Here is a 27412-nt window from a genome sequence, read left to right as displayed (position 1 = left end):
CCTTTAGTTCCAGGATTTTGGAAAATTGTCTCTGCTTTAGATGCCACCAAGTGTAACGTCTTATCATTGGCCCCTTGCAGTTTTACTCTTCCCAGGTGGAGTAGAGAGTCTTGGTGGTGATGCAGGACCTGGTTGGAAGGAAGAAGCTTTAATATCACAGAAAATATGACAAAATAAAATTGGTCTCTCCATATGACCTACCTCTGAGGAGCAGTGGGGAGAATTTATATCCATCCATCCATACATACAGTACATACATACATACATACATACATACACACATACATACATACAGTACATACATATATACATCCATAAGCTCTACACAATAGAAGTAGAGCTTATGCCAGCTTGTGACAGGTAAGAGGTGGGGTACACCCTGGACACCTTGCCAGCTCTTTATAGGCCACTTGAAAGACAAATACATACACACATCTATGGACAATTTGATGTGATCAGTTCACCCAAGCTGCATGTTTTTGGAGGTGGGAAGAAGCCAAAGATCTCGGAGAGAACACACACGATGGGGAAAGGGGGCACAAACAAACTCCACACCAAAAGGAATTGAATACAAGCCTACACGTTACTAATGTGAAATTTCATCACAGGATAATGCAATACTACTTACTCAATATTCAGTGTGTTGCTTTAATTTTGTTGTTTTATCTATGTACATGTTCGAACCGTTTTATGAAATATTGTAATAAGATGTGTGTGCCATTTCTCTGGGACATTGATTGGTAGTTGTAATGCTCCAAATGAAGCATTTTCAGACTCCAAACACAGTAATGGAAAAAGTTTCCAGAAAGCATTGCAAACAGAAGTAGGATATAATCTTACAAAAATTGTAAATATTCATAGAAATTAATATTTGTGCAAATGAGTGTGTAACTGGATCCTTGTAAAATACTTTAGAATAATCACTACTGGTACTAGCGTAATTATTCATTCATTTTCTGCCGCTGAATCTGCTGTAGCGGGTCACAGGGAGCTGGAGCCTATCTCAGCTGGCATAGGGTGTGAGGCGGAGGACACTCCAGGCACGACGCCAGTGCACCGCGGAGCCACACACAAAGACATACAACTATGTACACGCACACTCACTCCTGGGCAATTTGGGACTGGCCAATTAACTTGAAATGCACGCTTTTGGAGGTGAGAGGAAGCCGGAGAACCTGCCGTGGTACTAATTACTCATCTGTAATTGTCTGTGATAATTATCTTAACAATAGTGTAACTTATCTACTAATACCTTGAAGAGTGATGTCCAGTTTCCTGGGTAAAGATTTCAATCACTAACCCCTTAGAACTCTGCTGTGAGGAGCAGGGATTTTTGACAAGGAACATAGTGGTGCCTCACATAAACATGTCTGCATGTGTTTCCTCCAGGTTTCCTCCCACAATCAGAAAAAGATCAAGGTAAGGTTGGCCCACTGTGACTGCAGGCTGAAGTTCCTGAGGCTCAGGAGTAAGCCTCCTAATTTTTTGATGACAATACAACACTGTTAAAAAGAGGATGGAATGATTAAGAAAAAAGGATGTCAGTTACCCATTGGTTAACCATGGATATTGGTGTGGATTTGGTTTATTGCCAAACACTTTTAAGGGGAATTGATACGGACAGGAGTAGCCAGGACAATTTCTGTATTTGAGACATACTTAAATCTTGCAGGAAAGTCTGGATTTATACTTAGATTTTGATTGCCTGGATTTCCAAAAAAGGCAGTCTAACCCTATAAAGAGAACAACAACGAGCCTGTTGGCTTGTTATTGTTGGTAAACTGAAGCTACTCATCCTGGTTCCACCTGTTTCCCCGTAAGGAGATTCATTGTATTCCTTAGAGTTCTTCAAAAAATAAGTTTATTATAGGATAGCAATGGTTATAGAATTCTGATTAATGATTAACAAAAAACTCCACGACTAATTCATTTAAAAGTATTTTTCAAATTAGCAACACTACAGAGATAACCATCCATCTCCTGAAATGCTTTTTCTGTTGTCGCGGGGAGCTGGAGCCTATCCCAGCCGGCTAAGTATGTGAAGCGGGGGAAACTCCAGGTGCGACGCCAGTGCACCGAGGCACTACAGAGATAATGTTGGGTAAATTTGGTTGGAAAAGAAAGGCTACCTCAGATCTTGTCCTTTCTTGAGAACTGTACAGACTCCTGCATGGCAGCAGAGGGAAGCAGCAGCTTGATGTGACTGAAGAATACACAATTAGGTTGGTTCTGTGTGAACAGCACTGGAGCACTCTATGTGTTTATGTGCTGTGTTATAAAAACTCCATGTTTATAACTGCTGGGACGAGAAAGGACTGCTCCGGGTGCAGCTGAGTGTGAGGAAGACAGGTGCATTAAAAAATTCATGGACATGTGTGAATTCCTTCAACTTGCAAAAAGCAACAGGAAGTAAAGAGACGGAGGTTTTTTATAACTCTCTGGTCAGAAACAAGACCCCTGGAGTTTATGGTGATTCTTCGACAGTCAGAGAATGTTTGGGTAGAAGAACATATGACCCATTTGTGACTGCAAAATACATGCAGCATGCATCACTAAGGCTGTGTGAAGCAGTTGTAGCCTGATTTTTGTTTCAGGGCATTGGTCATGCTGCAAAACATTCTTCCCATTGATGGGACGGTTGGGATTTTGGTGTTCAAAGCAACTCTATTTTTATTTCAGGGACACCCCCCCCTCCCAAAAAACCCCCAAAAAATAAAACAACAACAACATGTAAATAAGAAACACACGTAAAGAAACACTGAATATCAATCCAAAGGGGAAAAAAACCATAGATTACCTGAAGTAATATACTCATGTTAAGGTTCTTTTTCAGACATCTTTTTATCCTCTGTGTCATTCATAGGAATGTCTTCTTTTGACTTGTATTTGACAAGATCACAAGCAGGATACCATAGGATCAGGAGACGCTGTATGACAAAGAGGGAAAGAAGTAAATGTTGCATGTAAATCGTATGCACTGCAGCCGAGATATAAAAAATAAAGAAGAAAAGAAGCAATATCTGTTGGTGCTTTTACCTCTTTGATGGTGCCCTTTGTGAACCAGATCTTGCTGGCAGCCCAGATGGGTACAGGGACAACCATGAACAAGGACATGGCCGAGCCCAGACCATAGGCCCAGTCTGGGTACACATAACCCCCACTGACTGTCAGGGGCTTGTGATCCAGAAATGTGCAGATGAAGCAAACCTTGAAGAAAAATTGAAAGAACAAACTAATTCTTGTGTGTACAAGGAGGAAGCACTAACACTGTGATGTCTGCAGTCTTTTTGGAAGCAGACCTTTGCATTTTATCCTCATAAAATTCATCCAGTTAGTACTGCCAACCTCAGTATGTTTACACACCCCAACATCTATTTGAACATGATGGGGTGTCGGTTCCACCTCTGTGATGTCAAAGAGATTGGTTTTGAGACCGCTGCATAATTTAGTAAAAACCAAAACATGGATGGTTTAAAAATGTCTTGATTAAGCGCTTCAGAATGTCTATTGATGTGATTAAGTGCTTTATCATTAAACGTTGATCAATAGGGTTGCGCGGTTGCGCAGTGAGAAGTGGTGTTCTGGGGTCAAGTCCTTTCTGTGTGGAGTTTGTATGTTCTCTCCATGTCTGCGTGGGTTCTTTCCGAGTTCTCCAAAAACATGTAGCTTAGGTGAACTGGTCACTCTAAATTATCCGTAGGTGTGAGCGTGTGTGTGAGTGGTTGTCTGTCTATGTGTGGCCTCGTGATGTTAATGAATGAGTGAATAAATACTTAAATAATCCCAAAGGGAAATTATTCAGTGTGCTGGCGACTCGTCCAGGGTGTACTCCATCTTTTGCCCATAGCCAGCTGGGTTAGGCTCTAGCAACATTCTTGACCAGCAAGGAGGATAATTGGCTGAAGACGAGACAATTACAATTGTCTGATTTTCAAAAAGACGAACGAACGAACGAACGAACGAACGAACGAACAAACGGAGACGTATTTTGGGTGAGGGTCTTCTACTACAATGATCCAATCTGTCATGATCACTCCGTTCCTGTAGTCTGCTCCACAGTTTCCACTGTCCCACCTCCCAGCCTGACCACACCTCCCGCTGATCACCCACACCTACAGCCCATCAGCAATCAGTCAGGTATTCAGATTTTCTTGGTGGGATTAGGTGGAGAGCGGATGCGGGAAGTTGTGTTTGATGCTAGTTGTTGGTCATTGGTGGTTTCTCACTGTTCTGTTGGCCCTTCTTTCTTTTCATTTTGTTTGTTTGATCACAACTGTAAAACTCCTTTCTCTTTTTTTTGACAGAGTAGGATTAGAACTAGGAGAATAGCGTAGGGGGAAGGGAATTGAGGCCGTATGGCTTCTGAAGGGAGAGGGGGGTCTGAGGGAGGGGGGTGGCAGCAGGTGCTCAGGAAGAGAGGGGCTCTGGGGGAGGAAGGTGAAATACCAGAGAAGCAGAGGAGATGTGATCAGATCAGATAGATCAGATGTGCCTAAATGCTCTAACTGTGGGGGGGACCATGTGGCAGCATATCATGGATGTGAATATACTATCAAGGCCAGGCAGGTGCAGGTTGTGAGGGAGCGAGACAAGGTGTCATATGCTGAGGCAGTGAAGACAGTGGCAAGAGGGTACAGAGTAGAGAGTGGGGTTAATGTAAAACTGGGGAACAAAAGCGCTGCACCAATCATGCCTCCTCCGGACATGTTGGTTATGAGTAAGGAGTCATTTTTGTCATTTGTGGTTGATGTATTGGTTGGAGCTAAGCGCATCTTTCTGTCAAAGACCACAAATAGATCAGACATTATCAGGGAAGTGGTGGGGGCAGCTGAAAGGTTCCTTGGGGCAAAGCAGGTTCCAGAAAAGTTACATCAGCACATGTCGGAGGTACAGAATACAGCAAAGAGGATGAGGGAAAACAGTGAGGATGAGGATTCAAACATAGCAGATGATGTGGAGGATTGTTAGCATCATAATGTTTTGTATCCTCCAATGGAATGCCCGGAGTCTAATTAAAAATGGTCAGGAGTTGAAAAAATTTGTTGACAAGCTTGAGAATGAGCCCAAGCTGATTTGTATTCAGGAGACATGGTTAAAGCCCAGCTTGGATTTTGTAATCCCAGGATATGAGTGCCTGAGGTTGGATCGGGCAGAAGTGGTAGGTAGGGAGATAGGGAGGATTGATAAATCTCATGGGGGTTGTGCAACCTTTGTTAAAAATGAGCTGCAGTACAGGAGAGTGAATTTAAGTGGTAGTCTTGAGTGTATAGCTGTGGAGGTGTGGGGCAGCAACAGGTACAGTAATAATAGTTGTAAAAATAAAGATAGTGTTACTGTGATTAACTTCTATAATCCCTGTAATTGTTTGTTATTGTCAGATTTTGATGAGATAACGGAGAAAGTACAGTGCCCTGTTGTATGGACAGGAGATTTTAATGCACACAATCCTTTATGGGGTAGTAAGAAAAGGGACAGCAATGGGATAGTAGTTGAACACTTTCTGGATAAGCATGGATTGGTAGTGATAAATGATGGTAGTCCAACAAGATATGATATTGCTAGAAACACCTCTAGTAACATAGATTTAGCAATAGTGTCCCCCAATTTAGCTAGAATAGGGGAGTGGGAGGTAATGGATAGTTGTACGTTGGGTAGTGATCATTTCCCAATTTTGTGTAGGTTTGGGAGAGAGTTGAGGAAGGAAGAAGGAGAGAGGGTACCCAGATATAATTTTTCTTAGGCCGAGTGGGATGAATTTCGGGAAAGAGCAAATAGCTTAGTAGGAGAGGTTGGCAGTGAGGGCTCTGTGGACAGGTGGAATAGCTCTATTAGTTTCATGATTCATGTAGCAGCTTGTGGCACCATTCCTGAGAAGCGAGAGCTTAAGAACCAGAAGCGTGTACCATGGTGGAACAAAAAGTGTGATGAAGCTGTAAGGAACAGGAATAGAGCGTATAGAATATTAAGGAAATATCCAATGTTGGTTAATGTTATTGAATTTAAGCGATTGAGGGCTTTGGCAAGGAAAGTCATAAAAGAGGAAAAGAGGAATAGCTGGAGGAAATTTTGTGACACAATAAGTCCAGAGATGTCAGAAGGCCAGTTATGGTCAGCTGTACACAAAATGTCAGGGGCTTATAGGAGAAGATCTATCCGAGTACTGCAGAAAGGTGAGGTTGAGGCAGTGTCAAATAAAGAAAAGGCAGACATGTTTGTAGATACTTTTCAGGAGGTGCATAAATCAGAGAGTTTTGGGGTTGAGGGATCTAGGAGGAGAGCAGAGGTGATGTCAGCTAACCAGTGGAAACTGGAGAGGCGCATGGAAAATGAGAATCCAATTAACCTATTTTTCTCCATCAAGGAACTGAAGGATGCCATTATGGCTGGGGCAAATACCACTCTAGGGCGAGACAGACTGTCATACGAGCTCTTTAAACATCTAGACAACTTTGTGTTGGATGAGATCCACAGTATGGGCAGAGGGATGTCTACCGAAGGAATGGAAGCATGCAGTGGTGGTCCTGATTTTAAAGCCAGGCAAAGAGGTGACAGATCCATGTTCTTACCGGCCCATAGCGCTTACATCAGTCCTCTGCAAAATAATGGAGAGGATGGTTACAAATAGGTTAGAGTATTTCTTGGAATCAAGAGGGCTTTTTGTTAATTTCCAGAATGGTTTTAGGAGGGGTCGCTCCACAATGGAGTCAGTCGCTTTGTTAGATCAAGATATTAAAAGGGCGTTTAATAATAAAGAAGTGGTAATGGGTGTATTTTTAGATATTGAGAAAGCGTATGATTCTCTATGGAAGGATGGATTATTGATAAAAATTTATGATCTGGAAATTAGAGGACGAATGTTTAATTGGATCAAATATTTTTTTAAAGGAAAGAACTATTCAGGTTCGTGTGGGTGGTGTCAGTTCTAAGACAGTATTAATAGAGAATGGTACTCCTCAGGGAAGTGTTATTTCTCCAGTGTTGTTTAATGTAATGATAAATGACATCTTTGATAATATAAGTGAAGGATTTGGGCTGTCCTTGTTTGCAGACGACGGGGCCATCTTGAAAAGAGGACGAAATGTGAAGTTTATTGTAAAACAGATCCAAAAGGCATTACAGAGTGTAGAGGAGTGGGGAATGACATGGGGTTTCAAGATTTCAACATCAAAATCAAAATATATGATCTTTGGATTTAAGAGAAAATTACCTATGACTGAGTTGAAAATATATGGTTTTCCATTAGAAAAAGTGAAGGTTTTTAAGTTTTTGGGCATCTGGTTTGAGGAGCGTATGACTTGGGCTGTACACATTAGTAAAATAGTGGAAAAGTGTGAAAAGATCATCAACATCTTAAGAAGCCTGGCTGGGTGTGAGTGGGGAGCTGACAGGGAGACGATGCAGCTTACATACCAGGCCATGATTAGATCAGTTTTTGATTATGGGTGTTTTATTTATGGTGCAGCCTCGAAAACAGTATTAGCCAGGCTGGACGTAAATCAGGCAAAGGCCTTGAGGCTCTGCTGTGGAGCTTTTAGAACCTCCTCAATCCCTGCTTTGCTTGTTGAAATGGGAGAAATGCCCTTATGGCTAAGGCGCATTAAGTTAGGATTACAGTACTGGGTAAAAATTAATGGGAGTTCTCAAACTTTCCCAGCTAGACGTCTTTTACAAGAGGTGGAAGGAAGTGGGAAATTTAAATCATTTATTGTTGATATGAATCAGTGGGCTACAAAAATGAACATGGTTCAGAGGGGCATAGTGGAACATGCGAGCTGGTCACCCATTCCCCCATGGGTAATGAATGAGCTAGACATCGAGATGAGTTTTCTTCACAAGAAAGATAAGAGAGAGATGATAACTAGTGTTCAAATGTATCTTAATTCAATTAGGGAGAGTAAGTTGCTAATATATACAGATGGTTCTAGGGATCCAGATAGTAGGAGAGCTGGGTTTGGGGTCTATGTAGAGCAACTTAATTTAAAATGAAGTATTAGAATCTCTGATGAAAGCTCTGTGTTCACATCTGAGTTAATGGCAATTCTTTGGGCTTTACGGTGGGTAAAGGAGACAAATGCCAGGGTAGTTGTTATCTGTTCCGATTCTGCTGCTGCTCTAGAGGCGTTAAAGGGGGAAAAAATCTCAAGCTCGGTCTGACATTGTACATGAAATCCTGAGAGTAATAAATAGAGTAAGGGTAGACAGTGACATCTCATTTTGCTGGGTTTCTGGGCACAATGGGATACAGGGTAATGACCAAGTAGACAGCTTAGCCAAAGAAAGTTTAAATAAGCAATTTGTAGAACACCTCCCTTTAGGAAGAGTGGAACTGAGAGGAATAATTAAAGAGGGCCTAATTAAGGAGTGGCAAGTGGATTGGGAGAAAGAAAGTAAGGAGAGGCACTACTTTTCTATTCAATCTCAAGTCAATAGGAAATGTCATCATAGCTCACTATCCCGAAGGGACTCTGTTAAATTATGTAGATTGAGGATGGGTCACTGTGCTTTAAATCAGTCTCTATTCATTATAGGAAAGCATGACACAGGTTTATGTCACTGTGGGAGGCCTGAAACAGTTAAGCATGTGTTCTTAGAATGCCGTCAATACAGCACTGAAAGGCTGAGATTATTTATCCAGATGGCAGAACTAGAAGTTCAAGTCTTTTCTTTTTCTTCTTTGTTTGGCCACTTTGAGAACCATCAATTGATTTCCAGAGTAGTCTTGAAGTTTTTGCATGAAACTGGACTATATGGAAGAATCTGAAGTAGATTAAAATAACTACCAGTGGAGGACAGTAATACGCAGTACAGCGTCTACACTGCCGGAAATCAAGAAGAAGAAGAAGAAGTCCGGTATTCAAACCCACGTCTCACACTCAGTCTCTGCCAGATTGTAATTGACCCATGTCCTACTCTCCAGCGTTCTACTCCGGATTACCTGTCCGATCACAACCTGTTTCGTCCCTGGACTCGGCCTCTCTTCTGCCTCCCAGCCAACCTACCCGCCCTTCGTCCACGGATCCTGCCTCATCTCTCTGTGCAACATAGTTAAAACCTGACCCTCGCCTGTCCAACGACTCTGCCTCCTGTTCCAGCCCCGGTAAATTGACTAGCCTTCTGTCCCTTGACCTCGTCTCCTGCCTGCTCCCTTTCGTTGGAGGGATCCATTGTGTCTCCAGCGTGCTCCGCTGGACTAGCGGTTACCTGCCTGCCTGCCGCCTGGGTCTCCCAGGCGGCAGGCGTTCGATTCCCACTCCGCGTTCGATTCCCACTCCGCCCGGCCTGAAAATAAACACTGTTGAACTTAACTCCTGTCTTGCCTCTTTGTGCTGCACTTGGGTCCTGTTCGCACCCAGTGACACAATCATAATTGAATGGAAGTTCATATGTTCTTAACTTTTATGTTTAGTCCTTGCATTTAGTTTGGTGATTAAGTACAGTTAACTGGAACAATAATACAGACAAACATACAGATAAATAAGTCCTTGTGGGCCATATTTATGAAAATGGAACTGAAGCAATCCAGAGCAGGTCATGTACACTTTATTTTGTATTATTTGGCAAGTTGTTCTGCAGTGTATAACTCACCGTGCAGATCAGGGGGGTGATGTAACGCCAACACAGTTTGAAAAAAACACATGGTTTCTGGCCTGTCATGTCTTCAATCACATCACACATCCGTTCAGCCCCTGCATGATAAATATACTTTCTTAAAGGACTAGACCATTCTGTCTTTTGTCTAGTGACAGAATTATATGAGAAAGACATGCGATGGTGCTTACCAAAAGCCCAGCCAACAGCCACACAGTGAACCAGGCACAAAAACAATAAACCCGCTCCAGTAATACCATAGTGGTCAACCAGCTGGACCAGGTACACTCCCCCCTAGTCAACACAGTACATTAAATACTACTCAAGTCTGGGAATATTTTCAGTGCTGACTTTGATAAGTTTACACTTACCTGAGTGGTAAGAATGATCTGTATTAGGAAGATGACTGAGCAGAAGAGGAGGAGAAATATTTCTCTACGCCAGGGTCTGCGCATCTGCATTGGGTACATGTCAATCACCGTTGATGTTAAAGTTTCCAAACCTGCAAACTGACACAGACAAGCAGACAGGGAAAATATGAACTTCAAGTCTATTAATAATAATCTATACTTTAATCATCCCTCTTTAAATTCTTTTTACACTCACACTTCACACATATATGTGTTAATTACACACAGGGGTTACAGGTTACAGGCCCCTGAACACAGCACACACTAGGGGCCTGTAGGCATGCAATTAGTCAAGAGAGGACATATAGAGTACAAGCGAGGGGGAGTGATGGGTCGCACACGAGGGTCGCGCCTCAATGAGCATCTTGTAGGTGGGACGGCGCCTTGCTCAAGGGCTCCTTGGCAGTGTCTAGGAGGTGAGCCCACACCTCCCACCATCGACTCACACTCGGTTGGATGTTCTGGCGGGAGCAGGATTCAAATCCCCGATGGCTGGGCGATCCTGTCTTCAAGATGATTACTCTACTGCTGAGCCACTGCCGCCCCAAACATGCAGAAATTTTGTTATTCCCTTGGTTACTTTATTTTTAAAAAAAATCAAAATGTAAAATATTCACTTGTCTATTCTGCACATGTACTAATATACTGTATATCTGTTAATTAGAGATGATTACCACATAGATATTTAAAAGGCCAAACCTATGAATAATCATAACAGAATGGTCTTAATGATTTCTACTGCAGTTGTGATCGTGGTGTTCGGCACAGGAGAGACAGTATTGGGTGATACAAGGACTCTGACTGGACAATGGACCAACTGCTGCCTCTCTCTTATGTGCAGTAGTTGGACTTGAGAGGGTTGAGCTACTTAAGATTGCTGTTGCAAAAACACATAAACTGAGAAGACTTGGTGGTGGAATGAGGAGGTACAACAGTGTATACAGAGAAAGAGGTTAGCTGAGAAGAAGTGGGACAGTGAGAGGACTGAGGAGAGTACACAGGAGTACAGGCAGTTGCAGCGTAATGTGTGTAAGGTTAGCCGCAGTAAGACAGAGTACATGTGTGTGAATGAGAGGGATCCAAGTGGAAGAGTGAGGTTAGAGGGAGAAGAGATTAAGAAGGTGGAGGATTTGAAGTACGTAGGGTCAACAATCCAGAGCAATGGAGAGTGTGAAAAGAGGTGAAGAAGCCTGTAGAGGATGGAATGGGTGGAAAAAAGTGTCAGGTGTGATGTGTGATAGAAGAGTTTCAGCTAGAATGAAAGGAAATGTGTACAAAACTGTGGTGAGACCAGCAATGTTGTTTGGTCCTAGAGACAGTGTCACCGAGGAAAAGACAGGAGACAGAGCTGGTGGTAGCATACATGACGATGCCGAGGTTCTCTTTGGGAGTGACCGGGATGGATAGGATCAGGAATGAGTAGATCAGAGGGACAGCACATGTAAGAGGTTTTGGAGATAAAGTCAGAGAGGCCAGACTAAGATGGTTTGGACATGTTCAGAGGAAAGATAGTGAATATATTGGTAGAAGATATGCTGAGTTTTGAACTGCCAGGCAGGAGGCCTAGAGGAAGACCAAAGAGGAGGTTTATGGATGTAGTGAAAGAGGACATGTTACCACAGAGTCCACTCCCAACATCAAGAGCATAATGAAGAAGCAAGCCCGACCCGAAATTCGGCCGGGTCAGGCTCAAAAAGTCAGTAATTACGTTCGGGTCGGGTCGGGCTGGATTTTTTAGGCCCAATCTTACCTCTAATGCATCTTGCTATTGATGTTGCCTTATTTGGAGGCATGTTGTACTATTCATTTTATATATATATATATATATATATATACACACACACACACACACACACACACACACACACACACACACACACACACACGGATAACTCTGATAAGACACTTGAGTTGCTGAGTTGTTATATAGTGTGTATGTATATATATATATATATATATATATATATATATATATATATATATATACTATAAGTAAAACTAAGGTAATTATTATGATGAAATAATACTTGCAGTATAAAACAGTGGTTCTTAATATGGGTTTGATTGAACCCTAGGGGTTCGGTGAGTCAGTCTCAGGGGTTCGGCGAAGACGGAGGTCAAGACAAAACACCCAAAACAATGTGTCGGGTGTTTTTGCCGAGCATACGCAAATCACTGTGTACGTTTGACACATTGTGTCAATTCGTGACGACATGCCCCCCTTAGCCATCACTGGCTGCAGGTGATCACGGTACATCGATTAGCCTACCTGAGCTACATGGGATTTTGCGCACTCAGTAGTCGATTTTTGCCTGTCATAATGGTACGTCATCTGATTGCTTTCTTAATATTTTAATTCATAGTAACTATGTTGAGCAAAAAAAAGTGGTCGGACGAATATGTGCAACGTGAATTTACATCTACTGTATGACGGAACATGATGGGAGTCAGCGTTCTGCATGATTTGCAGTGTCAAGTTGAGCAACTCTAGTCTCACACTGGCAAAAATAAAGAAACACTTCCTTAAGCTGCATGGAAAGCAAAAGAAACAGATTTTGCTGTGAAAATGACATAACAGCAGCACTTGCTAAGGTGAAGCCACGCATATCTGAACTGGTCTCCCAATAACAACAGCAGAAGTCACTGATTTGCAGGTAGATAATTTCATGTGAGTTCATGCACTGTCTTGGGTTTGTTCCTTTGAAAAAGGTGACATTTGACATTAATCTACAATTCATTGAATACCTCAGTAAAACATATACTTATGTCTTAAATTTGAATTTATTTATTTATTTTTGCTAAAGAAAGGTTCGGTGAGTGAGCATATGAAACCGGCAGGGGTTCGGTACCTCCAACAAGGTTAAGAACCACTGTTATAAAACAAAACATCCATAGATGTGAACCCAGCTCCCAGCCTGTTACCACAGAGTCCACTCCCAACATCAAGAGCATAATGAAGAAGCAGACAGCCCATAGCTGAGGCACTGGCATCATGGCGACAGCCTGAGGAAAAGCAATGAATGCAAGTCCAGCACCTGGAGGACAAGAGCAAGAGTTGTTTTCATTTATCGGATTTTTTTGTCCATTTCTACATAAAAATTAAAAGTAGGTTTGATTCTCATTTCTAACACATCAGTCTTGAGTTTTGAAACATACCTGATTTGACAACCTTGTCAACAGGAAGTCCCTGTTTCTCTGCCATAAAACCCAGAGCTGAGAAGACTGCAAACCCAGCAACAAAGCTGGTGCAACTGTTGAGCACACACAACCACAGACTGTCCCTACACACAAACACACACGCACGCACGCACACACACACACACACACACACACACACACACACACACACACACACACACACACACACACACACACACACACACACACACACACACACACACACGGATAACTCTGATAAGACACTTGAGTTGCTGAGTTGTTAATAAGTTAATAAACTGTTGTTATATCTGCCAGATTTTTAATTTGATTCACAATTGATTGATTCCCAAGTCACACAAAAGGTACCCAAATCATTCCTATTCACACACTGGAATCAATTAAAAAATAAAACAGATGTGGAGCAAAACATTCACAATGTCCTTTGGAGTTACTGATCTTCTAGCTTACTTGTAACAGTTGTTCTTGACTTTGTTGTAGCTGCCCAATGTGATTAATGTTCCTGATGCAACACCATAGGAGAGCAGAACCTGCGCGCAAGCCTCCATCCACACCTGGTTCACAAAGATAAGACATCACATGTTATCAGGTCACTAGCACTGCATTTAGTGTTATACCTTCAAATTTTACACAGGCATTTTTTTGTCTTCAGCTCCAATTAGACATAGAGCTACATAAATGAAAAAACAAAAGCAATTTAATACTGGGGAAGTTTGATCTCATTTAGACAATATTACTGGTATCAAGCTGGTGAGTCTTTGTGCTGAAAAAATATTACTGTTTTACAAAACATCATCTCTGTCATTCCGCACAGACGTCACTTTTCAAAATAAAACATTGTTCTGACTCCAAAATAAATAAAACGAAAGTAATCTAAATTATTTTTTCTTTCTGTGTGGCCAGACACCAAATGACCCATTGATCGGTACCGGTCCGCAGCCCGGGTTTTGTACAAGCAGATCTTCTGAAGGTATTTGACAACTCAGGTTCGGTATTTGTCAGATGTTCTACGTTTCCAGTTGGGGCATGATCTTGCTTCTCAGGTCAGCAACTCCTGTATTAAGGCTGTCTATATTTCTTGGGACTTGGTACCCAATCTCAGATTGTGGAGGTGATGGTGAATTCCCCCCGGTGACCTGGCATCCTGGCTCCCCCTTGCTACAACCATGCTATGGCATGGTTGTAGTATTTCATCGATCTTTAGTTGTGATAGCAGTTTTGGGTTACAGGTGTTGGAACACCAGGCTAACAGCTGTTTCTTTGTTAGCCTTGATAGTGGGTTTTGAAGAATCAATTGGTCCCACAACCTCCCAAATATACTCTCTCTCTCTCTCTCTCTCTCTCTCTGTCTCTCTACACACACACACACACACACACACACACACACACACACACACACACACACACACACACACACACACACATATATATAATACATACATACATACATACATACATACATACATACATACATACATACATACATACATACATACATACAATTTCCTCCGGGATTAATAAAGTATCTATCTATATAGATAGATAGATAGATAGATAGATAGATAGATAGATAGATAGATAGATAGATAGATAGATAGATAGATAGATAGATAGATAGATAGATAGATGTCTTCTATCCTACCAGGGGGCTGGATAGGAGACATCAAGGACAGCTACAAATACCTTGGAATCCCACAGGCTAATGGCAATCATGAGGAGGCCATTATGAGACATCAAACCAGGATGAGACATCAAAAATCCAAGAGTAAATCAGGAAGTTGGCCCCAACAGATGAACTGCTCAGTTAATTCCTTAAAAAGGCAGAAACCTGAGGAGGAAGAGGAGGAGGAGGAGGCGGAGGAGACAACATGAAGGGACAAGCCCCTACACGGCATGTACCACCGTCAGACAGAGGAAGTGGCTGATATCAAGAAGACCTACAAATTGGCTGAATAAAGCTGGACTGACAGCGCAGAGGCACTGATCATGGCAGCACAAGAACAGGCCTTAAGTACAGTATTGTTTAAATATATGAACAGACAGAAACAGGGAAAACATATACATTGAAGAAAAATTTAGATAGCCAGGCCAAAAGCCACAGATATCAAAACTAAAAAGCTCTGCACCATGCATGGAGTTTTTCACCCCAAGTCCAGCACCCTGAAGCTTTACACTGAGCGGAAAGAGGGCAGCCAAGGACCAGTGAGCAACAGGAGCACTGTCCAGGATGAAACATTGAAAATCCAAGAGTACATTAAAAAGATGGCCCCCAAAAATGAGCTGCTCAGTGAACGCCTTAGACAGCAGAAACCTGACAAGAGAGGGGAGGAGTACGAGGAGACAACATGGAGGGACGAGCACCTACACGGCATGTACCACCATCAGATAGAGGAAGTGGCTGATATCAAGAAGACCGACCAATGGCTGGACTGACAGACAGCAGCTTACTTCTCAGGACTTGCCTTACTCACTTGAGTTATTTGGCTGTAGTTGACGTCCTTGCGGCCTCCTCATGGGTCTATCTCAGTAACGTCTGGCAAGTTTTTCCCCAAGCAAAACCTTGCCAGAGGTTAATTGATCTACTTAAGTTTCATTTGAAGTGTCTTAACAGAGATCAGAACATAATTTCCAATTGTGTATTGGACCACAGGTTTTCTTGAGCCTTACAGAATTTACAAATTAGACAGCAGCAAATTTGTCCTGTGGTTCTCACCTGAAGGTCAGCCAGGCGAGAGAGATCTGGATACAGGTAATAGACCACACCATTCCAAGCTCCTGGCAGGGTCAACCCCCTGATCAGCAGGATGACCAGCATCACATAAGGGAACAGAGCCGTGAAATACACCACCTGGAATTTCAGTGGCTGTTTAGCAAATTGAGCATGATATCCAATCATTACATTAGGTTCTTAAAACGCTGTTCATACAGTCCTTTTAGTGTTGTTACTTCATATAGTATGGACTTAAAATGAAATAAAGCATGCAGTTCCTTGGTACTGTCAGTAACAACAGCAATCAACACATAAAGCTACTTTCGTGTTCTGTTCAGATAATGATTTTACATAAATCCTGCATTTTCTTACAAGGTTTCTTCTGTAGTAGAGAGTTGGAAAAAGAGCCACATATTTTTGACCTTGTCAGGCAATTGCATTTTACAGAAAAGATTTTCAGACCCAATGACCATAAATATATGTTAAAATTGTCAACTGGTAACACTTTATAGTGAGTAAACATTATCTTGCATGTAAATATGTGAAGCATGAATTAATCTTTTATTACTTCATGAATGACAAGTAATGTACATGTATAAAACATGTTTTGTAAATGCATTACCAGTACCAAAGAGAATACCTTCACAGAATGCATACATCTCCAAACACCATTATCACTAATGCTTGAACCACAAAATTACACATGCTGTGTAAAAAATTACACATGCTGTGTAAAAACAAGAACACCAATTCACGCATGATAACATCAGCTGTTTGAAATAAAAGTGGGTTTTTTTCCCTTTGAATTGGAGTCTGACCAGACCACCATGATCATTGATGTATACTGTAGTTTGGCATATCGATAAATGGATACTTCAATTCCAGTAGAGACCCTCTGATTCCTTGACCGTGTGCGCCTAAGGAATTCTGTTTGCCAAATATTGTGTTTTTATGTACAGCAGTAGGAAATAGTGTATGATGATGCAGTAGATACAAATACAGATACAAATTTTACAAAACTATTTTGTTTTTAAAAAGTCCATTGCAGTGTCATCATTTTATTATGAGGTATCACAATGATGTCACATTAAATTATGTTACATTACGCTTGGTTGATTGTTTGGTTGGTTGGTTGTTTCTGCAATCATGCTTAGGAACAATCTGACACACTTCAGTCTCTTCCTATGGGCGTGTCCTGTGAGGGGTCTACACAATGGGTCATCCTTCTCCATGTCAGCCTATCTTCTGCATCCTCTTCTCTAACACCAACTGCCCCCATAATAATAATAATAATAATAATAATAATAATAATAATAATAATATCAAGTCCTTTATTTGTCGCCCGTAGGGGACATTAGTTTTCCATTCTAGTTAATACATCACACACATACATACTGTATGTAGTGCAGGCCTGAAACACACTCAGACATACACAAACAAGGAGGCTGTAGGCATGCAGACAGGTAGAGCGTTGGGTGCCCAATGAGCAACTTGTAGGGGTGTGGTGTTTTGCTCAAGGACACTTTAACAGTACTCAGGAGGTGAACTGGTACCGCACACTGCCAGTTCACACTCAAAGCGTTTTTGGTCCATGTGGGTCTTGAAACGGCTACCATCCGGTCCCCAAAACCTAGTGGACTAAGCTACTGCCAACCATCTCTCCTCTGGGCGTGTCCACACTATCCAAGTCTGCTCTCTCTAACTTTGCCTCCGGAACATCTCACCTTGACTGTTCCTCTGATGAGCTCATTTCTAATCCGATCCAACCTGGTCACTTCTATAGACCCTCAACATCTTAATTTCCTCTACCTCCATCCTGTTTTTTTGTCAGCACATCTGTCTCTAATCCGTCCATCATGGCTGTCCTCACCACTATCTCTAATTCATCCATCATGACTGTCCTCACCACTGTCTTCCAAACATTGCCCTTCTTTCTAGCAGAGACTCTTCTCTCACATTCTGACACTTTTCTTTATCCTTTTCAATATGCTTGAATCAATTTCTTCACAACCTTACCACACTCACCATTGCTCTGGACTGTTGGCTCCAAGTATTTAAAGTCCTCTACCTTCACTATCTCTTCTCATTGTAGACTCATTCTTTCTTTGACCTCTTCTCATTTATGCGCTAATATTTTCTGTTTCACTTTGAATGTAACCACAAGAGGGCACAAGCCAGTGTCTTATTGTGCCAGTCCCAAGCCTGGATAAATACAGAGGGTTGCATCAGGAAGGGCATCCGGCGTAAAACTTTTGCCAAATCAAAGATGCGAATCAAACCTATGACTTCCATACCGGATCGGTCGAGGCTCGGGTTAACAACGACCACCATCGGCGCTGTTGACCTACAGGGCACCGGTGGAAATTGGATTACTGGAGAAGGAGAGGAGTAGAGTGCGTTCGCACAAAGAAAGAGAAGAGGAGGAGCGCCAAGAGTATAGGACGAAAAGTAGGGATGTTGAATCTTGGAACTATGACAGGAAAAGGTAGAGAGTTGGTTGACATGATGTAGAGGAGGAAGGTAGACATACTGTGTGTCCAGGAGACCAGGTGGAAAGGTAGAAAGGCTACAAGTTTAGGAGCAGGGTTCAAGTTGTTCTATCATGGTGTAGATGGGAAGAGAAATTGAGTAGGAGTTATCTTGAAGGAGGAGTTTGTTAGGAATGTCCTGGAGGTAAAAAGAGTGTCGGAGAGAGTGATGAGTCTGAAGATAGAAATAGAAGGTGTGATGTTCAATGTTGTTAGTGGGTATGCTCCACAGGTAGGATGTGAGCTGGAGGAGAAGGAGAAATTCTGGTTGGACTTTGATGAAGTGATGCAGAGCATGCCTAGAAGTGAGTGAGTTGTCATTGGTGCAGACTTCAATGGACATGTTGGTGCAGGTAACAGAGGTGATGAGGAAGTGATGAGCAGGTTTGGTATCCAGGAGAGGAATGCGGAAGGACATATGGTAGTTGACTTTGCAAAAGGGATGGAAATGGCTGTAGTGAATACTTCCAAAAGAGGCAGGAACATAGGGTGACCTATAAGAGTGGTGGTAGGAGCACACAAGTAGACTACATCTTTTGTAGACGGTGTAACCTGAAGGAGATCAGTGACTGCAAAGTAGTTGTACATGAGAGTATAGCCAAACAGCATAGGATGGTGGTGTGTAGGATGACTCTGGTGGTGAGGAATATGAATAATAATAATAATAATAATAATGATAATAAACCTTTATTGTCCCACAGTGGGGAAATTTGTCTGATCGTGGCAGCGGGGGGGGGGGTCAAACATAAATACTTAAATAATATACATACATATTAACATTTGCAACATATGAAATTTACATATTCACATATTGTAAACATATTAACATATATCATATTATCAGAATGTACAGTTATATTTACACATCAAAAATATACACTACAACCTGAAGGTTACATTGTTCATCCAGAATTACAATGTTTTGTTCTTTGAGTTCTGTGAGTTCTTTGAGTTCTCTGAGTTCTTTGAGTGGTCTGCTGGGAGGACTGCTGGTTATACAGTCTGACAGCCGTGGGCAGGAAGGACCTGCGGTAACATTCCTTCACGCATCTTGGGTGAAGCAACCTATCGCTGAAGGAGCTCTCCAGTGATCTCAGTGTGCCCTGTAGAGGGTGGGAGTGGTTCTTCATCATCGATGACAGCTTGGTTGTCATCCTCCTCTCCACCACCACCCCACTGAGTCCAGGGAGCATCCTAGGACAGAACCTGCCCTCCTAATCAGCCTGTCCAGTCTCTTCCTGTCGGCCGCAGTGATGCTGCTGCCCCAGAAGACCACCCCATGAAAAATAGCTGAGACTACAACTGTGTCATAAAAAGTCTTTAGGAGTGGCCCCCGCACTTCACAAGACCTCAGCCTCCTGAGCAGATAGAGTCTGCTCTGACCCTTTTTGTAGAGGGAGTGAGTGTTTGTACTCCAGTCCAGTTTAGTGTTCAGGTGAACACCCAGGTACTTGTACGAGGACACCACCTCGATGTCCGTACCCTGGATATTCACCGGTGTAACTGGGCAGAGTGATCGCCTACAGAAATCCACCACCAGCTCCTTGGTTTTACCCGCATTGATCTGGAGGCGGTTCCGCTGGCACCAGTCCACAAAGTCCTGGGTCAGTTCTCTGTACTCCCTGTCGTCCCCATGAGGCTGACGATTGCAGAGTCATGTGACATGTGGGGGAGTTGTAGGAGAAGTCTGCAGTATAGAGGCTGAACAGGAACAGAGCCAGAACCGTTCCCTGTGGTTCCCCTGTGCTGCAGACAACTGTGTTCGACACACAGTCCCAGGTCCTCACGAACTGCAGGCGATTGGTCAAATAGTCCACCCCCTCCCCCAGCCCAGCGTGGAGGGCTGGGCTGGGGGACCTGTCAGGACCTGACCTGGAGGTCAGGTCCTTTATGGCCTGAGATGGTCTTCAGGCCCCTCCACACCTCACTGACATTGTTCTGCTGCAGCTGGTCCTCCATCTTCCTCCTGTACATGTTCTTCCCCTCTCTGATTTTCCTCCTCAGCTCCATCTGGACAGCCTTCAGCTCGTCCTTGTTTCCAGACTTAAAGGCCCTTTTCTTCTCCTTAAGAAGGGCCTTAATGTCCAGGGTGATCCAGGGTTTGTTATTGGGATAACACCGTACAGTCCTGGTCGGTACGGTGTTATCCACACAGAAGTTAATGTAGTCAGTGACGGTGTTTGTGAGACCGTCAATGTCCTCCCCGTGAGAATCACAGAATAAATCCCACTCTGTTCTGTGGAAGCAGTCCTTCAAAGTGTCTTCAGCCTTGTCGGACCATCTCCTCACAGTGCGGGACACAGCTGGTTGCCTTTCCACAAGAGGCTTGTAAGACAGCCAGGAGATGAACCAGGTTGTGGTCTTGGGGGGCGGGGGTGATGATATGTATGCCTCCTTGGTGTTGGCATAGCACAGGTCCAGTATTTTACTGTCTCTGGTGAAACAAGTAACATACTGGGTGACGGTGGGCAGAGTGGAGGACGGGGGGGCGGGGCGTGATTTAAGTCTCCAGAGATGAGGATGAGGGCCTGTGGGTGCTGTGTCTGCAGCCTGCTCATTAGAGAGTGGAGGACGTCGCAGGCTGCATCCGCGTCGGCAGAGGGGGGGACATACGCAGCTACCACAATGGCGTGTAAGAATTCCCGCGGCAGATAATACGGCCGCACGCCGACCACCAACAGTTCAATGTCCCGGCAGCAGTGCCGCTCCTTAACAGTGACGTGTCCAGGGTTACACCACTGATCATTCATGAACACTGCCAGCCCTCCTCTTTCCTCTTTCCGCTCTCCCTTGTCCTGTCCTCCCGCACCAGATTGAACCCGTCCAGATGAACGGCCATGTCTGGAATCGCCACGCTCATTAATGTCTCCGTGAACACCATGACGCTGCACTGCTGGGTCACTGCTGCCAGCTCATCCATCTTGTTGGGGAGAGATCGTACGTTCCCCATGATGATGGACGGGAGGACGGGTCTGATTTTCCTCCTCCTGGCCCGGTGCGCAACTCCGGCACGTTTCCCCCGCTTCCTCCTCCTCAGCTCCCGGGGGATGTCGGGTTTCTCCTGGGGAAGCACCGCGTTGCTACGGAGCGCCAACAGCTGATCCCTACTGTAAACAATAGGGCTGCGTACAGGGTCCACAGACATGGTCGTGACCAATGTAAAAAACAGCATGAAGACCAGCGTGAGTACAACAAACTTGGTCTCCATGGCACGCTACTTAGTTACTTAAAAATAAATGAAAAAAAAGAAGTAAGAAAAACAGTTAAAAAGAAAGGAAACAAAGACCGGTGTGGGAGAGCTGCCGTAATCAGTCGCCACTAGTGCAGCGCCATCTTGGAGAGACGAGGGCAAAAGCAGAGCAGAAGACAAAATGGTGGAAGCTAAAAAAGGAAGAGTGTTGAATGACTTTGAATGGTGTAGATGGTGTAACCTGAAGGAGATCAGTGACTGCAAAGTAGTGGTAGGCGAGAGTGTAGCCAAACAGCATAAGATGGTGGTGTGTAGGATGACTCTGGTGGTGAGGAAGATGAAGAGGGCAAAGGCAGAGCAGAAGACAAAATGGTGGAAGCTAAAAAAGGAAGAGTGTTGCATGACTTTTAGGAAGGGGTTAAGACAGGCTCTGGGTGGCAAGGAGGTGCTTCCAGATGACTGGACAACTACAGCTAATGTGATCAGGGAGACAGGTAGGTGAGTACTTGGTGTGTCATCTGGAAGGAAAGTAGATAAGGAGACTTGGTGGTGGAATGAGGAGGTACAGGAGTGCATACAGAGAAAGAGGTTAGCTAAGAGGAAGTGGGACACTGAGAGGGCTGAGGAGAGTAGACAGGAGTACAGGGAGATGCAGCGTAAGGTGAAGGTAGAGGTAGCATAGGCCAAACAATGGGGTTATGATGACTTGTACGCTAGGTTGGACAGTAAGGAGGGAGAGACTGATCTATACTGGTTGGCAAGACAGAGAGATAGAGATGGGAAGGACGTGCAGCAGGTTAGGGTGATTAAGGATAGTCTATTGATAGGTGCCAGTAATGTGATGGGAAGATGGAAAGAGTACTTTGAAGAGTTTATGAACGTGGAAAATGAGAGAGAACAAAGACTAGAAGAGGTGACTGTTGTGGACCAGGATGTAGAAAAGATTAGTCAGGATGAAGTGAGGAGGGCACTGAAGAGGATGAAGAGTGGAAAGGCAGGCGGTCCTGATGATTTCTGGAGATATTTTCCCTTCTTCCAGCGCTCTGTCTTTATGCTGTATGGATGAGATGTACAGTTATAAATCTAATTTCTTTTATAAAGAAGCATTTTATGGAGCTAATTTATCCCCTCATTCTGGGGGAAGATGAACTGTGTGGACGTGTCGTTTTAGTTGTTAAATTTAGTTTTGTAGAGGTTTGGAAGTGTCTAGGAGAGGTGGCAGTAGAGTTTCTGACTGGGTTGTTCAACAGGATCTTAGACAGTGAGAAGATGCCTGAGGAATGGAGGAGAAGTGTGCTGGTGCCCATTTTTAAGAACAAGGGAGATGCGCAGAGTTGTGGCAACTACAGAGGAATAATGAAGTTATGGGAAAGAGTAGTGGAAGCTAGACTAAGGGCAGAAGTGAACATTTGTGAGCACCAGTATGGTTTCATGCCCAAAAAAGTACTACAGATGAAGTATTTGCTTTAAGGATGTTGATAGAGAAGTACAGAGAAGGCCAAATGGAGCTGCATTGTGTTTTTGTAGATCTGGAGATAGCTTATGACAGGGTGCCCAGAGAGTAACTGTGGTATTGTATGAAGAAGTCTGGAGTGGCAGAGAAGTATGTTAGAGCGGTGCCGGATATGTATGAGGACTGTAAGACAGTGGTGAGGTGTGCTGTAGGTGTGACAGAGGAGTTCAAGGTGGAGGTGGGACTGCATCAGTGATCAGCCATGAGCCCCTTCTTGTTCGCTATGGTGATGGACAGGCTGACAGATGAGGTTAGACAGTAATCTCCATGGACTATGATGTTTGCAGATGACATTGTGATCTGCAGTGAGAGCAGGGAACAGGTGGAGGAGAAGCTAGAGAGGTGGAGGTTTGTCCTGGAAAGGAGAGGAATGAAGGTTAGCCGCAGTAAGACAGAGTACATGTGTGTGAATGAGAGGGACCCAAGTGGAAGAGTGAGGTTACAGGGAGAAGAGATCAAGAAGGTTGAGGATTTTAAGTACTTAGGGTCAACAGTCCAGAGCAATGGAGAGTCTGGAAAAGAGGTGAAGAAGTGTGTACAAGCAGGATGGAACGGTTGGAGAAAAGTGTCAGGTGTGATGTGTGATAGAAGAGTTTCAGCTAAAATGAAAGGAAACGTGTACAAAACTGTGGTGAGACCAGCGATGCTGTTTGGTCTAGAGACAGTGTCACTGAGGAAAAGACAGGAGACAGCTGGAGGTAGCAGAGATGAAGATGCTGAGGTTCTCTTTGGGAGTGACCAGGAAGGATAGGATCAGGAATGAGTACATCAGAGGGACAGCACATGTTAGAGGTTCTGGAGATAAAGTCAGAGAGGTCAGACTGAGATGGTTTGGACATGTCCAGAGGAGAGATAGTGAATATATTGGTAGAAGGATGCTGGGTTTTGAACTGCCAGGCAGGAGGCCTAGAGGAAGACCAAAGAGGAGGTTTATGGCTGTAATGAGGGAGGACATGAAGGTAGTTGGTGTGAGAGAAGAGGATGCAAAGGACAGGGCTAGATGGAGGCAATTGATCTGCTATGGCGACCCCTGAAGGGAAAAGCCGAAAGGAAAAGAAGAGATTCTGTTTCACTTTGGCTAATCTTCATTCCTCTCCCCTCAAACGCATGCTGCCATCTGTCTAAATGTTCCTCCACTTACTCTTTGCTTTCACTGCAGATCACAATGTCGTCTGCAAACATCATGGTACATGGGGATTCCATTCTAACTTATGTCCTGAGTCCAGCCTCTAAACTCATCTCCACAACTACATTGTGTGACTCATCAACCCTATCCCTCTATAGTCCCCGCAAAGCTGCACATCACCTTTGTTCTAAAAATGGGCACCAGCAAACTCTTCCTCCATTGGACATCATCTCACCTTCTAGAATTCTGTTGAAAACCTGGCCAAAACCTTCAAAGTCACCTCTCCTAGATGCTTCCATACCTCAACAAGAATGTTATTTGGACCAACTGCCTTCCCATTGTTCATCCTCTTTAGTGCTGTTCTAACTTTATCCTTGCCAATGACTCGCTGCTCCCTGGTCCCCCACACTTGTATTTTCAACTTTACCTTCTCTCTCACCTTCCCCTTCCTCAAAGTACTCCTTCCATCTACCCAGTACACTATTGGCACCAGTTAAAACATTTCCATCTCTATCCTTAATCACCCTAACCTGCTGCATGTTCTTCCCATCTCGATCCCTCTGTCTGGGGACCTGTAGAGATCTTTATCTCCTTCCGAAGAGTCCAACCTGGCATAAGTGTTATCAAATGTCTCTTGTTTGGCCTTTGCCACCTCCATTTTGACTCTCTTCTTTGCTAGCCTCTTTCCTTCTATGGTTTACTGTACTTTAGGGTACCAAGTTTCCTTCCTACTTTCCTACCTGAAGAGACCCTGAATACTCTCCTGCCTGTTTCTTTGATCACCTTGGCTGTAATGGTCCAACCTTCTGGGAGCCTTTTCTGTCCACCAATAACCTGGCTCACCTCTGCTCTAAAAGTCTTTCTCAACTTCCAACACATGGTTCTATTTTCTACCTTTGTCTTCTTAATCTTCTTCCCCACCACCAGTTCATCACCACCATCTTAGTCTGTCTATCTAAAATCTCCCTTACCACTACACCTTGATGATGCCATCTGCACAAAATGCACCTGTGTGTTTCTACCTCCACTCTTATAGGTTACCAAATATTCCTGCCTATTCTGGGAGAAGGTTTTCACTATAGCCATGTCCATCCTTTTAACAAAGTCTACCAACATCTGACCCTCCAAGTTCCTTTCCCTGATGCCAAACTTACCCATCATTTCTTCATCACCTCTATTTCCTTCCCCAACATTAAAATCGGCACCAACCACAAGTCCATCTGTATCTAGAATGCTCTGACTAACTTCTTCTACCTCCATCCAGAATTGCTCGTTCTCCTCCAGTTCACATCCTACCTGTGGTACACAGCCACTAATATGCTAATCATATTATCATATTAAAAAATCATATTAATGATCTGGCCCATTCAACTCCTGCAAATAAGGCAAACAGACAAAAATGGTTGAGGCCAAATGGGTCCTGTATTTTCCAATGAAATTTTATACCCTGCACATGTGTACTGGACTCCAAACCATACTCAATTGTCTAACATCAGAATTTTTACATGTCACTCCAAAAGCAATCATCAAGGATAATGAGCAGCATACTGACTTCATGCAAGCATGTGAAAATTAGTGTTGTTCCTGGTTTTGCATTTAGGGAAGGAGCAAACCTCCAACTGCTTTGAAAGTTAACTATGTAGCAGCCTTGTCATTGTGACATCTAATCCATGTATTTATGTACATGTGCTTATATTCTATTCGTATGAATAGAATGTAAAATGAAAAAAAAAAATTTTCTCCTGACCTTTCCTGTAGAGCGGACCCCTTTCCAGATGCAGAAGTAGCATATCACCCAGCTAGCCAGGAGACATAAGAGCAGCCTCCACTGTACCGTACCGAATACTTCAATTCCTTCAGACATCGATAGCACTCCTCTCCTGCATGGGAATGCCAGATTCAAAGTGATCATTACATGCAATATCCATCAAATATTTACTTGTGTGTCGCAATATACTGTAACATCCATCCATCCATTTTCTGTCACCGCTTTGTCTGCGGCCACGGGTCACTGAGAGCTGGAGCCTAAAGTATTTAAGGTAAATGTGTCCCCGTGGTAGTGGGAGCATTTGGGGCGCTAACCCACAAACTCACAAACTGGGAGAGTGGCTTCAACAGATTCCTGGAACAACATCTGAAGTCTCAGTCCAGAAGAGAGTTCTAGGAACAGCTAAGACACTGCGCAGAACCCTCAGACTCCCAGGCCTCTGGCAGAGGACCCAAGCTTGAGGATGACACAGATACTAACCTACCCGAGTGAGAGGGACATTATATATATATATATATATATACAGTATATATATATACAGTATATATATATAGTATATATATACAGTATATATAGTATATATATATATATATATATATATATATATATATATATATATATATATATATATATATATATGAGACACAGACAACCACATGCGCACACACTCACAGCTACAATCAATTTGGGACTGGCCAATTAATCTGAAGTGCATATTTTTGGAGGTGGGAGGAAGTCGGAGAACCTGGACAGAACCCACGCAGACACGAGGAGAACATGCAAACTCCGTACAAAGCGGGACACCAACCCGGAGCCACCTTGCTGTGTGGCGACAGTGCCAACCACTGCGCCACCATGCCGCTCGACATTGTAACAGTTGAAGGAATTTTAAAATGGTTCAATTTTTTTGTTTTTGCATTGCTGTTATGTTATTATGAGTTTGATGTGGTAACACTGACTCACTCCCAGAACTCAGACACCGAAGACATGGTGAGGTTTCCAGATGTCCAATTTACTGTCAGGTTGCCATTTTGTATTCCAGTCATGTTTGCAGAGGTGAGGTCAACACATGTCTCTGTTGAATTAAAAGAACATAATTTGAGTGGTGCTCATTTTTTAGTTGTAGCAGCTCAAAATAACAACTGCCTTTCTTTATTCATTAAACTATTAACACCAATTAATTTCTCACATTGAATCGTATTCCATTTCACGGTCCAGGCTAGTACCCATCTTCCCTCGTCTGCTGACAAGGCTTGTTTAACATCTGTCCTATCGCCTGGTTGATTGACAAGTGAGGTGGCCAATCAATAATGCCCAATGCTCCCCACTCTGTCTCCAATTTCCTAATCAGCTCTGGCTTTAAAATTTGTGTCTCAACTGCTAGTCTTTATGAATTATCATT

General features: G+C 43.3%; 1 protein-coding gene across 1 annotated transcript; it reads right to left on the bottom strand.

Moving 5' to 3' along the window:
- LOC137609423 (sodium- and chloride-dependent GABA transporter 3-like) lies at positions 1–27056 on the bottom strand. The gene is made up of 12 exons (XM_068336435.1): positions 26974–27056; positions 25990–26122; positions 15889–16023; positions 13626–13729; positions 13155–13279; positions 12921–13033; positions 9960–10097; positions 9780–9882; positions 9586–9686; positions 3037–3207; positions 2798–2927; positions 1–128 (listed from the first exon to the last, which is right to left on the bottom strand). Exons 1-11 carry the CDS (start codon positions 27054–27056, stop codon positions 2817–2819), a joined length of 1317 nt encoding a protein of 438 aa, XP_068192536.1. The 3' UTR covers positions 1–128; positions 2798–2816.
- Positions 27057–27412: the final 356 nt, after the last annotated feature.

Source organism: Antennarius striatus, chromosome 16 (assembly GCF_040054535.1).
Source record: "Antennarius striatus isolate MH-2024 chromosome 16, ASM4005453v1, whole genome shotgun sequence".
Classification (NCBI taxonomy): Eukaryota; Metazoa; Chordata; class Actinopteri; order Lophiiformes; family Antennariidae; genus Antennarius; species Antennarius striatus.
The sequence above is the reverse complement of the archived record's forward strand: the minus strand, read 5'-3'. Positions and strand labels throughout refer to the sequence as shown.

Excerpts from the sequence above, each read along its gene's own strand:
- LOC137609423 (XM_068336435.1), bottom strand. The coding sequence starts at position 27,056 with ATGACTGGAATACAAAATGGCAACCTGACAGTAAATTGGACATCTGGA. Across the intron at positions 26,123-26,973 it reads TCGGTGTCTGAGTTCTGGGA|GAGAGGAGTGCTATCGATGT; the intron begins GTGAGTCAGTGT and ends ATTCCCATGCAG. Across the intron at positions 13,730-15,888 it reads CTCGCCTGGCTGACCTTCAG|GTGTGGATGGAGGCTTGCGC; the intron begins GTGAGAACCACA and ends TTTGTGAACCAG.